At 38.8% G+C, this 16,557-nt stretch overlaps 1 protein-coding gene across 1 annotated transcript in view; it reads right to left on the bottom strand.

Moving 5' to 3' along the window:
* Nucleotides 1-2,635: 2,635 nt before the first annotated feature.
* The window catches only part of VWC2 (von Willebrand factor C domain containing 2), a 366,314-nt gene continuing 352,392 nt past the window's right edge, over nt 2,636-16,557 (bottom strand). Inside the window, exon 4 of the mRNA XM_072412101.1 lies at nt 2,636-3,696. Coding sequence (XP_072268202.1) covers nt 3,545-3,696 — 152 coding nt within the window. The 3' untranslated portion in view covers nt 2,636-3,544. The remainder of the gene's footprint in view (nt 3,697-16,557) is intronic.

Here is a 16,557-nt window from a genome sequence, read left to right as displayed (position 1 = left end):
AGATACAAACAAGTCTGAGGTGTTTAAGCCTTTATGCTAACTATGGCAAGGCAATGGTAGGCAAGGGAAACTATTAGTTATAAACTATATCATATATAATATTGGATTACATATATAAAATTGGATGTATGTATGTATGTATGTATGTTCCACCATCACTTGAAAACGCATATAGACATTTCAACCAAACTTGCCATACATATGACTGAGACTCATGAGAGTGAACCAGTCTTCTTTATACAGCGTTGTGCTATATGTCAGAGCTATTTTTGGATGTATGTATGTGTGTATGTGATCACTAGGAAACGCATGGAGACATTTCAACCAAACTTGCTATGTTCCACTATCACTCCTTGCTAGACATATGACTCAGACTCATGTGAGTGCACCGCTGATCTTTGTACAGTGCTGCGCTTTATGTCAGAGCTATATTTGGATGTATGTATGTATGTGTTATATATTTATATTTATATATATATATATATATATATATATATATATATATATATATATATAGATGTGTGTATGTGATCACTAGGAAACGCATGGAGACGTTTCAACCAAACTTGCTATGTTTCACCATCACTTGGAAACGCATCAACACATTTCAACCAAACTTGCTAGACATATGACTCAGACTTATGTGAATGCACCGCTGACCTTTGTACAGCACTGTGCTATATGTCAGAGCTATTATTGGTGATCACTATGAAACTCATGGAGACATTTCAACCAAACTTGCTATGTTGCACCAACAATCGGAAACACATAGAGACATTCAAACCAAACTTGCTAGACATATGACACCACTGATCTTTGTACAATGCCGTGGTATATGTCAGAGGTAAATAAATGTATAATAATAGTGTGTGACTGTGGGGGGACATTAGAGTGTCAACTTCTCTGTACAAAAACTGATAGGTCTAGCTCAGTGTTTCATTGTACAGCACTAAGGCATATGTCAGAGCTATATAAATCTATATATATAAAATTTGATGTGTATAGTATGTATGTGTGTATGATTCACCATCACTCGAAAACGCATGGAGACATTTTAACCAAACTTGCTAGACATATGAATGAGACTCATGTAAGTGCACCAGTCATCTTTGTACAGCGCTGTGCTATATGTCAGAGCTATATTTGGATGTATGTATGTGTGCATGTGATTACTAGGAAAGGCATAGAGACATTTCAACCAAACTTGCTATGTTCCACCATCACTCGGAAACTCATCAAGACATTTAATACAAAATTGCTAAACATATGACTCAGACTCATGTTAGTGCACAGCTGATCTTTGTACAGCGCTGTGGTATTTGTCAGAGGTATATTTGTATGTTAGTGTGTATGTATTGCTCAGTGACAATGTGCCTTTTGCTTATATTTTTACACGTTTTTTGGACTCATTTACAAATTTCTGGCCTGTAATACTGCCTTTGAGAAAACGTAAGGCAATTGGCCAAGTGCAATCAAAGGTAAAAAAAATGAAACAACACCGTAGACAAGAAAATCACTATAGCTTTATTTGAATTCTTTTCCTGTATAATATAAGATTGCAATAAATAAATACCCGGACAACGCTGGGTAAGCAGCTAGTGTGTGTATATATATATATATATATATATATATATATATCACACTATAGATGTGCACAGGTGTCTCCACCTACCCATAAGTTGAGTAAGTGATTTTGTCCCATGGAGGGACCTATATATATGTAAAAGTTTCTTTTTACCTTTGTAACATGTAAGGAAGGCCTTGCAGCCTACGATCATTTGATCAAATTATTACAATTTACCTAATGCCATATCAACCCTGCTGTTCTCTTTATTTGCTTAAGAAGGTGAGTTTTAGGAATGGAGAAAAGCCAGGCTTTTTTGGGGCACAAAGTGTTTTTCAATAAACAATAAACTTTATTTCAGTCGAAAAAATTCTAAAACTAGACAGGGATGACCTATGCTAGTGCCTAGTGCTAACATAGGAAAACTAAGCTGGGTAACAGGTAAGCGCACGGTGCAAGTAGTTTTGGTCCTGTTCAGACAGCAATAGTTTTGTTTCCCACCCGACACATTTCGCCTGATAAGGCTTCTTCAGGGGTTTGTTGGGGAGACCTTTTGAGTTGCAGGTGGTCATATGGCCCTTATAGGACTAGCTCTTATTGTAAGTTAAATATCCCACAATATATACTACCAAAAGAATTATGCTATTATTGTTAAAAACCTACATTAAACAATAATATTTCCGCTGTTCATCCCCTTTTCCCTCCCTCTTCTCAACCCTAGTTGCTTTTTCTAAGCACCTCGGCTTTTATAACTGAATCACTTCACAAATAGTATGAGAACAACTGGCCTCCACTGAAAAGATTTCAGCAATACTACCAAGTAAGCGTTATTACCATCAATCTGATTACCCCAAGACTATTATACTGTTATAAATATTTGATATCTGACCTCTCTTATTACCTACAAATCAAAAGGTCCCCCCAACAAACCCCTGAAGAAGCCTTATCAGGCGAAACGCGTTGGGTGGGAAACAAAACTATTGCTGTCCGAACAGGACCAAAACTAACTGCACCGTACGCTTACCAGTTACCTAGCTTAGTTTTCCTATGTTAGCACTAGGCACTAGCATAGGTCATCTCTTTCTAGTTATAAAATAGATACTATTGAAATAAAGTTTATTGTTTTATGAAAAACACTTGGTGCCCTAAAAAAGCCTGTCTTTTCTCATTATAACCATCAGGCTGGGCACACAGGAAACTATCCCTTTTAAAAGCTCTTAGGTTACCACCTTTGGTGAAAAATACCTTCCCTCTTTATTTGCTTTTTTTGTTTCAATGTGGTATAAAATACTAAACCTCAAATTGGTTTAGAGAGTGTTGATCTTCCCTCTCCCAGTGTGATTGTAGGGATTTATAGCAAGTAGCTAGCATGATAGAATCAAGTATTTTTTTAAGTTGCATGCAAATCATATTTCGTGTTTTACCTGGATGGCAATGTGATCTATTCACTAAGGAAGGCTGTTTACTACACTAAATGAATATTAATGTTGAAATATATAGGTTCCCTTTAGAGAGTTCATGTTAACATATACATTAAAGCTGTGTTCACTTTGAATATTTAATATTGTGTTAGCAAAAATCCTGTTATTCATTTTTTATTAACTTTTACTAAACTAGCCATATTGAGTTCTTTATTTTCCTAGGTTTCAATTTTTCAATTTATATTTGGTTCAGGAAAATAAAGACTTTGAAACACAATAAATGTAGATCATTTTAACTCAAATTATCTATATAAAACATGTATTTTTATTGTCTGCAAGGATATGTAGATACATAGAATATTGTTTAGTTAGGTAATTCCTGTGAAAAATACACATTTATTCAGACGGAAATCTAGATTTTTTCAAAATTGTTATATTTTACATTTTATGAAAAAGAAATAAAGTAGGAACAGTTTCTCCCATGTCAATCTCCAATTTGTTCCTTTTAGATTGTCCGTTGCTATAAGTCCATTGATGCCTCTGAGTTATTTTAAGTTTATTATATCTGTTTGCATTCATGTCTAGTGCACAATGCTTGTCGTTCAATCCTCCAGGTGCCTTCTTCATAGGTACAGTGGCATATAGTGCAATCATCAGTCTTTATTTCTCTTCCTGCTGGGATTACAATAGTCTCTGCAAAGCAGTTTGGTCCTGTAATAAAAACACAAAACACAATAAGTAATACATTTGTGATTTAAATTTTAAACATATTTAATTTGCTGATCATGAAACACTCTTGTAATCAGTATTACTAATTACTTAATTATAATAGTCATACGCAGTTTACTTATAATCAACATGGCACAATACTATTAGCCAAAGGGGTCCACTATCTTTAGCAATGCACAGTTTTTTCGCCTATAAATGTAATAATTTTATTTGCTTTTTTCATTAAACCACACATTCCCGCATATGAAAAAATAATTGGGCAAACAGAGAAAAATTAATTAGAAGTAATTTAAAAATAAATCATAATATAGTACATGCTTTACTACTGTTTCACTGTATAGTCTTCTTCAGATTTACCAACAACTTTGCAGTGCAAGGGCCGTTATGATTGTATACAAACTGAATTCCATGGCAGGCTTACATCAGCATGTGGATTCAAAAATGCATACCTAATGCAATCTTTAAACCTATTGCAGGGCCCTGGTCCCTCGCCTATAGCAAGCTCCCACTCAGGCTCGGGAGACTGGTTGTATTTCCCAGCACACGATTGTCCGCAGGACTTAGTGTGCAGGGGAGGGTGTCCGGGGAAGGGCTGGCAGAGGTAAGGTGCCCACAGATAAAGAAGTACCAAAATTTAAGACATCATGAATTCACAGGATCAGAAACAGGCAAGGTCAGCAACAGTAAATCAGATCAGAAACTTTTTAGCACAGATAAGCCCAGCTAAATGCTACAATAGGCACTGGTGACTGGGAAGAGAGGCTGTAAAACCACAGCAGCCAATGGCAGCACAGGATTAAGTCAGGAACTAATCTGCCTTTAAAATCCTTTTCAGCTGTGCACAGCCCTACAGTAGGTGCTGGGGATACAGATAAAATACATCAGGTTGCACAGTTAAAGGGAAGCAAGGGCTGCTGCTATATATATAAATATCCTTCTTCTATATTTTTAGACATAGGTGTAATAAGTATCCTTATTTGGAACTTGATAAGGAGTACTTATTTCTAAAGTTGGGACAATTATTCACTGACTGTGAAAAAATTCCTAATCTTTGATAAGATAAGGTTATTGGTTTTCTTCACCTAAACAAATAAATATTTATACATCAATAAACACTTTTAGATCATTAACCACCCGACCGCTAAACCCGACCTTGGTTCGGGTTAAAAAAAATTGCAAAAGTTCGGGTTTATCGATCACTTACCTGGTACCGCTGTGATCTTCCAGCGTCGTCCTCCAGCGTCGTCCTCCAGCGTCGATTTCCCTCTCCAGCGTTGGGTGCCTTCCCTGAGAAGAAGAAGCCGGCTGGCAGGGAAGAAGAAGCCGGCTGGCTTCTTCTCCGTCCGTAGCGTGTATGTGTCCCTCGGCGATGACGCTGGCGCGTGTGCGGGAAATTCAAATTCAAACTCATTCAAACACATTTTGTATTGGATTGAATACAAACTCCTGTATCCAATCCAATACAAAAAATATAAAATAAATACAAAGTATATAACTGGTAAATTCAAATTCATATTTTGTATTGGATTGGATACAAACTCCTGTATCCAATCCAATACAAAATAATATAAAATAAATACAAAGTATAAAACTGGTAAATTCAAACGCTCATTTTGTATTGGATTGAATATAAAGTCCTGTATCCAATCCAATACAAAATAATACAAAATATATTTATGTGGTTTTGTCTATAGGTATGTGACGTTGGACTCTGAGGTGTTTTAGAAAAATATATTACTATACAGTATACTGAATTATCGCATTTTCAGTATTTTTCATTTATTTATGTATTCTTGTTTAAGCTGATTTTTGTGTCTTTTATTTAATTTTATTAAAAGTAATTTTTTTTTTTTTACATGATTGTGTGTTTCAAACTTTTTTTATATTCATGATATCTACTAGAACCCTGTTCGGACATATTTCTGTAAGTTACAGGTCTACAATTTAAAAAAAAAAATTTCATGAAAAACTGTAACGCTTTTGGTACAGAAATCTAGACATCAGTGAAACGCCCAGGTGGTTAAAGGTGATTTACAAAAAGATACAAAATCATACGAATGCATGCTCTGGTCAAACAAAAAACATTTTTGGGGGTTTGTTGCTAAATTGGAAAATAATAACAATGACTACTATCAGGTTTTTACTGCTATTTTGGAAGTTTGTTAATGGGAATTTTCCACATTCCTATCCTGCAAATAGTTTTACCAGAAAGAAAGTAATGAAAAATTTGCAATGGAACAGAGGGAGAGAGAAAGAAAAATCAGGGAGGATTTTAAGTTTTTCCTCTTTTTCTAAAGGAAAGTGTTCTTATTGTTTGCTTACAAGTTTAACTTTTTGCATACAACGCTATACATACACATTGCACATGGTGTATAAGTAAATTCTATGCTAAATTATTGTTAGTAGTGAAAGAAATATGCCATAATAGTATCCCCCACCTTTCTGTGACACATATTACAATGTGCCATGGCTAGCCTTATGTCCTTTATTTGCTAATACAGTACAAATAGTTATTTTTTTTTTAACTACACGTTAGGTTTTACATTTATTTTAGAACTGTTTTCGTTTCACTACTTACATCTGCAGAAGTCTGCAAGTTTGAACAGAATGAAGGCAAAGCTTCAAACAGCATCAGAGCTTGCATAAATTATACAACTAGTTTTGGAAAAAGGTCCATTGGCATTGGGACCAAAAGAAAAAAAAGAAAGTAACTACATCAAAAGTAAGTCTTTCAATTGTGAGGTAATAGACTGTGGACTGATAGACTGAAACAATACAGAAATTGCATTTAACGTTTAAATTCAAACTCCTTTTGTTGAACAATCAGCCACTAAAATTATATGTTTTTGTTGCCTTCTGTTTACATTTTCAGCTAAGAATCAGGAGCTATTCGTGCAGCTTTGTAGCCGAAGATTAGGGATAATTATTTTGAATGCCCATGTCCAGATAAAATGCTTTTTTGTATTGTCATTTATTTAATATACTGACTTATTCATCAGCCACATGTTACTTTATCTAGTTAGTGGACTGCTTTATGGACTAGTTCTCTGTTTTGCTGACTGATGACTTCCCTAAAATAAATAAAAGCATAATCATGTTTTGAAAATTAATTTTATCTTCCTAAATTTAGCTGCCAGGGCTAGTTGTGATGAGTTCAAATAATTTTATTATCTTAGTTGATTTTCTGATTTTTATGTTTTATGTCTTCCCTTGTTGCTTTATAAAGTGGCTTTAGGAAAATATATGAGAAAGCTTCTGAATTTTCCGTTAATAAACTGTTTGTGATGAGGACTGCCCGTACATAGATATTCAATTGTAAACACAACAGGACCAAATTTTTCAACAGACAAACAACCTGGGGGGAAGACGCAGAATTATTGTTAATCACCTCTACCACCCCCATATTGTCACAATAAAACCGGACTTTTCGGTTCCGCAGCAAGTGCCCCATAACGTCAGTGCAACCACTATGGGAAAAAGTTCCAACTAAAATTTTTACACAAACCCAATCGTTGCCATTCCTCCGGCCACTCCCCTGCACTCCATTGGCCAGAAAAAAAGGCCCCATAACCCGATCCCCTGGCCGCATCTGTCCACAAATCCAAAGCACCATTGCCGACCGGGGACATTACCAATCCAAAAAACGCTGCCAAACCCCCAAATACCCCTTCAACACCCGTGTCAGCCGGATAAAATGCCCTGACCTTTGCACACCGGCCATAGCAGCCACCAGCCGCTGGCTAAAAATTCTACCCATGGGCATGATCTGGCACGCAAAATTGAGTTTTCCTAAAAGTGACTGCAACTCCCTCAGCCTTATTTTTTGCAAACAGCAAGCCCTCGCCACTTCCCCTTTAAGTGCATCCAAATTGTCCTTCGGAGGCCAAAACTATCCCCAAATAGGATTTTTGTCCCCCGCCAACGGCACACCAAACTGCGCTGTAACATGTTCCAACGTTCCCAGCAGATTAGCACAAATCAAGGACCCCCCAGGGCCCACACACAAAAAATCGTCCAGGTAATGAATATTGGACGTGACCCCCGATACTTCCTGAACCACCCATTCATTAAAAGAACTAAACAATTCAAAGAACACGATATGGAGCATCCCATCAGCAAGCATTTATCAACATAAAAAGCCCCCTCCCAAAAACAACCCAGCAAACAAAAATTGTCCGGATGAACTGGCAACAAACGAAAAGCCTCAATATTGACTTTTGCCATCAAGCAACCCCTTCCCGCCCCCCTAACTAAATCCACAGCCACATCAAATGACGTATACGCAACCTTAACAAGTTCCAGCGCAATACCATCATTAACTCACTCTCTCTTAGGGTGGGACAAGTGATGAATCATGCAAAACTGATTCGGTTCCCTTTTAGGGACCACCCCCAGCGCTGACACCACCACTAAATCTGCCAAAGGCAGTACCCCAAAAGGCCCTGCCATACGACCCATAGAAACCTCCTTGTGCAATTTTGCAGATGCCAACCCCGGGTTAGCCAATGCTGACTTCAAGTTCTTCCTTACTCTGGCAATACTCACCATGTCACAAGGGATCTGGAAACCTTCCTTAAAACCCACCTCCAACGCCCTCACAGCCTCCTGAGCTGAAAACCTACCGAAAAAATGGAACATGTTTTCCGCCTTCACCGGCGTCGTCCTTTTTTCCCGCAAAATCAGCAGGATGCCCCTTTCCTTTGGAGAGACAGTAAGCCCCTGAATTGGACCTCCCACAACTGGAACATTTGTGTTTGAAGCGACAGGTTGCTCCAAACTTACAAGTCCCCTCATTGAATAGCCAGCAAAGGCCTTTTCGCTTTCCTGCCAAGGATCCTGCGGCTCCTGAACCTCCGGCACTCCCAAGAAATGGCTGTTGGGCCATTCTCGCCGATGTCATCAGCCACATCCATAGGCTGATGTCAATATGGTCCCATGTCATTCTTGGCCTCATCGCTTTTCGCTGCCTAAACTGTTCATCGTACCGAAGCCAGGCAACACCGTATAGGCTTCACTGACGGCATCCAAGTAGCAGAAAAGCACAGAGCAATTGTCAGGCGCCCTTTCTCCCACAATACTCACCAAAATGGCAAAAGCCTGCAGCAAGTTCTGAAAAGTCTGTGGAATCAACCACCACAGACCTTTATCCTCCCCCGGCCGCTTACCTTCCCCCGGCTTCAGCTCCCGCCCACCAAAACGCTCAACCCGTAACAGAGAAAAAATTTCCACATATTCAACCCTCTAAATTTTTTCCCTCACTTCTTGTGCTAAATGAGTGCCCAACGGGCCCTCAAAGCACATGTAAACCTCTCCCTTTGCTCCGTCCACCACACCCTGATAGCTAGAGTCACCACTGCCATCTCTGCGGCCATCCCCTCCAGCTACAGGAACTCCAGCGCCCCCACCTCCCACCGCACATGTAGAGCCCAGAGTGGAGGCCCCACTCCCACCCACCAACCCCTGCTCATCCCCAACAGAGTCCAGCACTCTATTGCCACAACCGTCCCCCACCTTACCCTGGCCTGCCTCTGGAACTTGTCCACCGCCAGCCCCACCACCAAACTGCAACAACAAATCCCGCAAACCTTTTAACAGTTCACCCCCCCAAGCTCCACCCTTTGATTCCCCAATACAGGCTGGCGTACATCCCCAACACCCCTAGGCAGCACATCCCGTCCCACATCCCCAGCAGGCACAAAAACATTTTCAGCACATCCAACCCCCCTCCCCCCACCTCCCGCCCACAAACAGCCAGGAACTCACCCAGCTGCCGCCAGGCAGGGCCCTCAGCCCTGTACCGCTGTGTCGCCTTCCCGCCGACTCCGCATCTGATTCTGGAGGTTCCCCATCTGAAAAAACATCTTCGGCTGAGCACTCCTAGGGGGGGGGGACAAAGGAACTTCTCGACCCCTTGTACAACAGAAGCCACCTGGGCTTCCAGCCAGGCTACCTGCCGTGTCTCAGCAGCTTGCCGCAGTTGGCTCATCAGAGCCTCCAAATCCGCCATCCCGAATGATCAATCACAAAAAATTAATTGCCCCATCCCCTCAGCCCCTATTTTATGTCCTGTCTTATCTCCCCTCCCCTAGACTTTTGCCCACCAATCACCAACTCAGATTTTTTTTTTAATCTTACTTCCTTAACCCTTACCTCCCTACTCCCCCTGTCATGAGGCCCTACGCCAAAATTTTTTGCTTCGGGCCTGCTTTCCGGGAGAGCTAACAGTGGAGGTCCACAGGTAAAACTATACACTAAAATTAGGTAAAGATTATCACTACCTTTAATTATTGTCTACTTTATATACAGTGGAAAAAATACCAGTCAGGAAACATTATCCCACATACCTTGTGATACCGATACTTCACCTTAGAAGTGGGATCTGAGAAGCAACTACTGGATTACAGGCACAAGAAGTGAGCCTCTCCCCCTTCCTTTTAATTAATTATTGGTTGGATGATGTCATACTAGTGGGCAAAGTTTGAGTCCTACTGCTGGTCACTCTAATTGAGCAGCAGTACTAACCACTAATATAACATTATTCATTCCTCACTAGGAGAAAAGAAGGACTTATGTGCAGCCCTTTGACACTGTGGCCATGTCAAGGGTCACAAATGAAGCCTCCTGTTTCAAGTAAGTTCAAAACCCCTATAAAAAAAATTCAGAATATTAACTAGTTATAGTTTAGTTAGTTCTCTTTTGTAACATCTACTTTTAATATGAGTAGTTTTAAAACTTGACTTTATCTCTTTCATAAAGGGTAAAAACATCTTTTTACTAGCATTACAATATATTTAATTTTGGATGAACAGTTTTTTGACCTATATTTTACCTGTCATATAAATTATTTATATGAAGTAGTCCAAAGTGCCAGTATTGTAGTGGTAATGATGAGTAATTAAAATGCCCACCTGCTGTAGAGAGTAAAATGACAGTAGCTTTTATGAATAATGGAATGAGGACACAGCATCCTACCCAGGTTATATGTCTTGCATCATCACATTTAGGAAGCTGATTACTTCCCTTCACTACTCATTTTTTTGCCCCACAAGAATATCTTAGTGTTGCATCAAAAAACAAAACAAAACTTATATAGCAAACTCATAGTGGAAATGCAACTAAAGATTTGTAGAAATGAAACTGCAAATACATTTATCAAGCAATACTGAGGATAAAGTCTGTGCAAATTATTTTTTTTTTACTCAATATGTGCATTGCTGTAATACCAGCTTTTAATGGTCAAAAAAATCACCTTATTAACCTATGAGATAAAACCCTTTAGTGTATTTTTAGTGTTTGTACATTGTAAAATATAATTGTAATATTTTCATAATGGGAAATGTGAGGTAGTAAAGAGTAAATTCCTGGTGATTCTGCTAAAAGCTCACAATTTCATGTTCCTGGTCCAAAACTCCACAGGCCTTATTCAATGCTGCCACCAGTCTGAATACAGCTGGGTAGCCACAGAACAATGTTTATATGAGGGATAAAAAAAAACCCTGAATAAAGTTCATAAAAAAAAAAAATAAGTCTTGGCTGTGGCTTAGCCTGCATTGGGCCATGCAGGGAAGGAAGGAGAAAGAGCACGTGGCCTGACTGAACAATAAAATAAACAAAATAAACAAAATAAAAAGGACATTTCTATGTGAGATTTATATAATATAGATGCATAGTATAGTGTAATTATTTACACAAAAATGTTTCTAGATAAATGTAGATGGGATATATATATATATATATATATATATATATATATATATATATATATAATTAAATATAAACCTAGATACGCTATACTTTTCAGAATCCCTTTACCCAACAGCCTGTGATGTCCCTTTGAACTACCAAATTATGTAGTCAAGCTTTTATTGTTCCACCTTCTCATTTTTTTCACCATTTATAAGGATAATGACAATCAAAGGAGAACTTGAGTGATCCAGTAAACTTGAAATGGATCTGGTCAAGGACTGAAAACATTTGCCATTAGTTGGAAATCCATTCCAGGTTTGCTGGATCACCTTGATCTCCCATGATAGTTTATCTACTATAAGTTTAGAAAGCTTTAATGTTTTACCAAAAATTCTATATGCACCTTTCTGTTAAAAAAATTGGACTGTCTTAACTAATGTGCAATAACCAACACAATAGTATTAATGGGCCCTTAGAGAATTGTCCAATTATCCACTGTCACTTTTGAAATTAAAACCAAGTTTAAACAAATTGCAAGTACCAACCTTTTGTTTTACAAAATGTATTGATTTACAATGTAGCCATTGTTTTACAATCTGCATATATATTTAAAATGGCCTAAACCTACTCCCTCCCTCTTGGTTACAAACTCTAGCACTTGCTATGACTTTGCCTTGGAAAATATATATATATATATATATATATATATTTTTTTTTTTTTTTAATTGTATTTTTTTATTTAAATTTTTAGACAAAAATACAGACAAGAAATATAATGTTGAAAAAACAAATGAGTGCAAAATAATAGGAAAACCACAACTCTTCAGTCAGTTATGTACATCACTGTGAGAGGTGTGCTCAAATAAACTGCATAAAAAAAAAAAACACAACATGTTGTGATCACACTCATTTACCATATACAATACAACGGAACAGTAGCCAATAACCCAGGCAAACCAGAAACAGAGCAAAAAGCAAATGGAGAGGTGGGGCAGGGAAGGGGGTGGGGTAGAATGTGGCAAGTACATAGGATGACATATGGTGTTTATTATTAAAAAATAAAACAGAAAAACAAGTAGATTGTCATACAGGCATCTGGGCATAGTAATAGTCCCAGACTTCCCAGGTGGTATCAAATTTTACCATAGTGTCCTGAATAAGGGCCGAGAGATACTCCATAAGACGTATCTCCTGGATTTGTGTATGCAGATTGGTAGTAGAGGGGGGCTGAGTAGATTTCCATTTGGAAGGAATCAGAGTGCGTGCTGCAACCAAAATATGAGAAGATAGCTTACGGGTGTATTTCAGAAGGAATGGAAAGGGTTGACCCAGTAGGTGGGTGAGAGGGTCCACGGAAATCTGTTGTTGTAGTAAATCACAAAGCAACTTATTTACTCAAGACCAACACTCCTGGATAATGGGACAAAACCAAAAAATGTGCTCCAGGGAGCCCCTGGAAACCCCACATCGTCAGCAAGTGGGGTCAGTCCCAGGGAATAACTGATGTAGCACCTCCGGGGTATGGTACCACCTAAGAATAATTTTGTACAAGTTTTCTTTATCAGTGTACATATAGAGCTTTTGTTTGCTGTTTCCCAAATTTCTAACCATCCATCCGAATCCAACGTTCGGTTCAGTACTTCCTCCCACTTACACATGTATTTAAACTTGCCAGAGGCGTCTCGTATAGAGTTATGCAATAAACTGTATATAGAAGAGACAACACCTTTGGTATACGGGCCCTTCGCACACAACCTCTCAAAAGGAGTCATGTATAGGAATCTGGTTGAGGGCTGGAGGGACCGAATGTAATGCCTAATTTGCAGATAAGCATAAAAGATATGAGTGGGAGCTCAAACTTCTCGCATAGTTCTTGAAAGGTAAGCAACCGCATTTATACTGGATGCAGCAGATGTCAAATTTGGAATAATCCCCTATCCCTCCAGGGACCCGACATCACCCCTTGAAAACTATTAGGGATTTGTGAGGTGTGAATTACAGATGTCAGGCTTGAGGGTTCTGACAAAAGGCTGTATTTGTGTCTGCAACTCCGCCAAACAGTCCTTCTGAACACCGTAGGAGCGAGCAGGTCCTTATCAGCCAATAGCAGGGATGAGCTCCAAAGCATAACATTGAGGTATATGGGAGCTATCCAACCCTTCTCTATTTCTCTACATACCGTGGGTGAGTGAGGTCTATAGTGGCAAATATCGCAAGTGAGCCACCAAATATTATTTGTGCAGGTCTGGGGCCCCTAGGCCCCCCATTGTTCTGGGGGTGCACACTACAGTCTAAACTAATCTGTCTCTTTTGTGTGCCCAGATAAATTTTAGAAACGCTGCTTGCATAGTTTTTAGTGCTTGGGGGCACCCGGCCCGGCAGAGTCTCAAACAAATAAAGTGGTGTAGGAAGGAGCATAATTTTCAATGATGCTATTCACCCAAGCAGATATAGCTGATGATTGGTCCACTTACTTAAGAGAGACTGCAGTTCTTTGAATTATGTGAGTAGACTTGGGCATAAGCAGATATAATTTGGACACCCAGATATTTAAGTGATAGGGCCTTCCACATGAAAGAATGAGAGTTCTGTAGGGCCAATAATTGCAGGGGGAAATATATATTTTATTTTGTCAGTATTTAAATCAGTATGCATATTTCTAACACGCATTTGGTAAAAGGTACAGGTGGTATGAATTATCGCACATGACATGGTAATTAACTAATGACAAAAATAGTCTATGTATAAATTTACATATTCATGAATTTCATGCATTTAACATTAACAGCATATTTCCAAAAGAATTTAAAGATTTTTTCCAGTAGTTTTTCTGGCACTTTCTTTTTTTTTCATATTGTCCTTAGGAAGAAATATAACAAGATTAAAAAAGGGTTGACATTTATTTTTTTTTTCCAATAGCCACATAAAAATGAACACAGTTAATATACCACCTTAGGCCTGATTTATTAAATGTACTGTGCTTGGATAAGCAAATCACATCCTCCAAGAATCTACTAGGAATTAGTGATGCACACAAATATGTATGCACTGGCTACAGTATTCATATATTAAAATTTACTAATAAAGTATGGTTTGGTATGGAATGTACTTTCTAAAGTCCAAACATATGCCAGCTAAGCCATGGCATGCCTAAATAAAGAATGTGAATTTCATTAGTGTTTTGAGGGCTAACAAGTGTTAGTAGTTTTAAATGCACATGAAGTATGTACATATGTAAATAAAAATGCATTAAGTGCACACATTTATCATTAAATAAAACTGAAAAAAACAAATATGTAAAAATCAGTCATAGTTAGAGGGTCTGATTACTGTACTGAGTTCATGTACAGCACTGCCATTAACAAAGATTCCTATCATTATTTTTTATATTTAGGGCCTGATTTATTAAAGCGCTCTGTAGAACATACTGTGTGATCCAGCAAACTTGGCATGGATGTAGTCCAGGATTGAAAATTGCTAATGAATAGCAACAAGGTTAGCTAACTTGCACATGTACCTAGTTCTTGTATAAAGGTGGTTGATTTATTTTTCAGTACATTATTTGGATGTTTAATACACATGGTGAACTGATTGGTTACACATCCTTACTCTTGTTCTATTGTATTATTCATTTAGGTCCATTGTGTTTTTTCTTTGAATGTTAACAGAATCTTTTGTGCTCAATTGAAGCGTGGCTAACTTTTTTTTATAATGTAAACATTTGTTTTTTTAATTGTTTATGTTTACCATTTTTTTGGAGGGGAGGCCCCATGCAGCAGTAAAAACTGAAAAGGGAACCCCCAGCCTCCTGGTATGCATACATCTCATATCCCAGGAGGCTGTGGGCTGCTTCTTCTGTGCATGTCCGAGATCGGACATGCTTAATAAGGGCTTTCCCATATCGTAAAAAAATAAATACAGCTCAATCTCAGTCATGTAGCAAGACACATCAAGAAGGCACATCACCTGATCTCACACCAGTGCAATGCAAGATACGGTTACGTGTGAAGAACCCAGAATAAAGAAGATGAAAAAGAAGCACTGGACACTACAGTGTGCTCCAGAGGGAAGAGGAAAGCCGAGCTAGCACAGGACTTGCTTGACTTTATGGACAGATCAAGGGCTTGCTTTAAAATAATTCTACCGTCCTGTTTTTATGTTCACACACTTTGCTTGTATGGCATTATAAATAATAGCCATTTGTCTGTAAAAATAATGAAATTCCAGTACAATAACAAATATGTTTGTGCTTTATAGTTACAGAAAGCTTGATTTTTACTCATCCACTAACTAGCAATACTCCAATTATAATCTGTAAAATTTGAACCAAACAATATTCCAAAACGTTAATACCACTGTAAGGCATGGGTTAATACTGGTATTCCCCAGACACATATTCCCTAATCTATCACTGCAGTCTACGCCTATAGCAGCCCCTGCTCAGCCCTGGGTGACTGGTTGCATCTCCCAGCACTCGGTTGACCCCAGGACTTGGTGCGCAAAGGATGGTGTCTGGGGATAGGCCGGCAGTCGACCCGACATCCATAAATGCAGAGTACAGAGCCCACAAATGCAGAGTACAGAATGTCAGGAAATCCAAAAACAAGCCGAGGTCGAAAACACAAGAAATCAGTCCATCAAGCGCAGTACAAAGGGAAAAAGCTCAAACAGAGTCGGGGTCACAAGCTGAGGTTGGTCCAGGCAGAGTTCAACGGATAGTCAGGAAACAGGTGCAGGTCAGTAACAGAGAAGACTCAAAAATCAATCCAACACAGGTAAGCCCAGCAGACGCTATAACAGGCACTGGTGACTGGGAGCAGAGAGGCTTTAAAGTCACAGCAGCCAAAAGCAGAGCAGGGCTGAGTCAGGAGCTGATCAGCTTCTAGAATCCCCTTCAGCTGTGTGCAGCCCAGCAATGGATGCTGGGGATGCCAAAAATACATCAGGTTGCACAATTAAAGGGAAGCAGAGGCTGATGCTATCTTAGTTCTCCAAGCTGCTGCAAATGACATTGCTGGACAGAATAAACAGTGTTTATTACTGCGATGGTGCACAGCACAGAGTGGCCGGGGAGAGCATTTCCTAACAACCACATTAAGGAAATGTGTCCCTAAACTGTGGCCTGAAGAAAGATCTCCTCCCTCTAAATGACTGCTT

This window comes from Pyxicephalus adspersus, chromosome 5, assembly GCF_032062135.1.
Source record: "Pyxicephalus adspersus chromosome 5, UCB_Pads_2.0, whole genome shotgun sequence".
Taxonomy (NCBI): domain Eukaryota; kingdom Metazoa; phylum Chordata; class Amphibia; order Anura; family Pyxicephalidae; genus Pyxicephalus; species Pyxicephalus adspersus.
The sequence above is the reverse complement of the archived record's forward strand: the minus strand, read 5'-3'. Positions and strand labels throughout refer to the sequence as shown.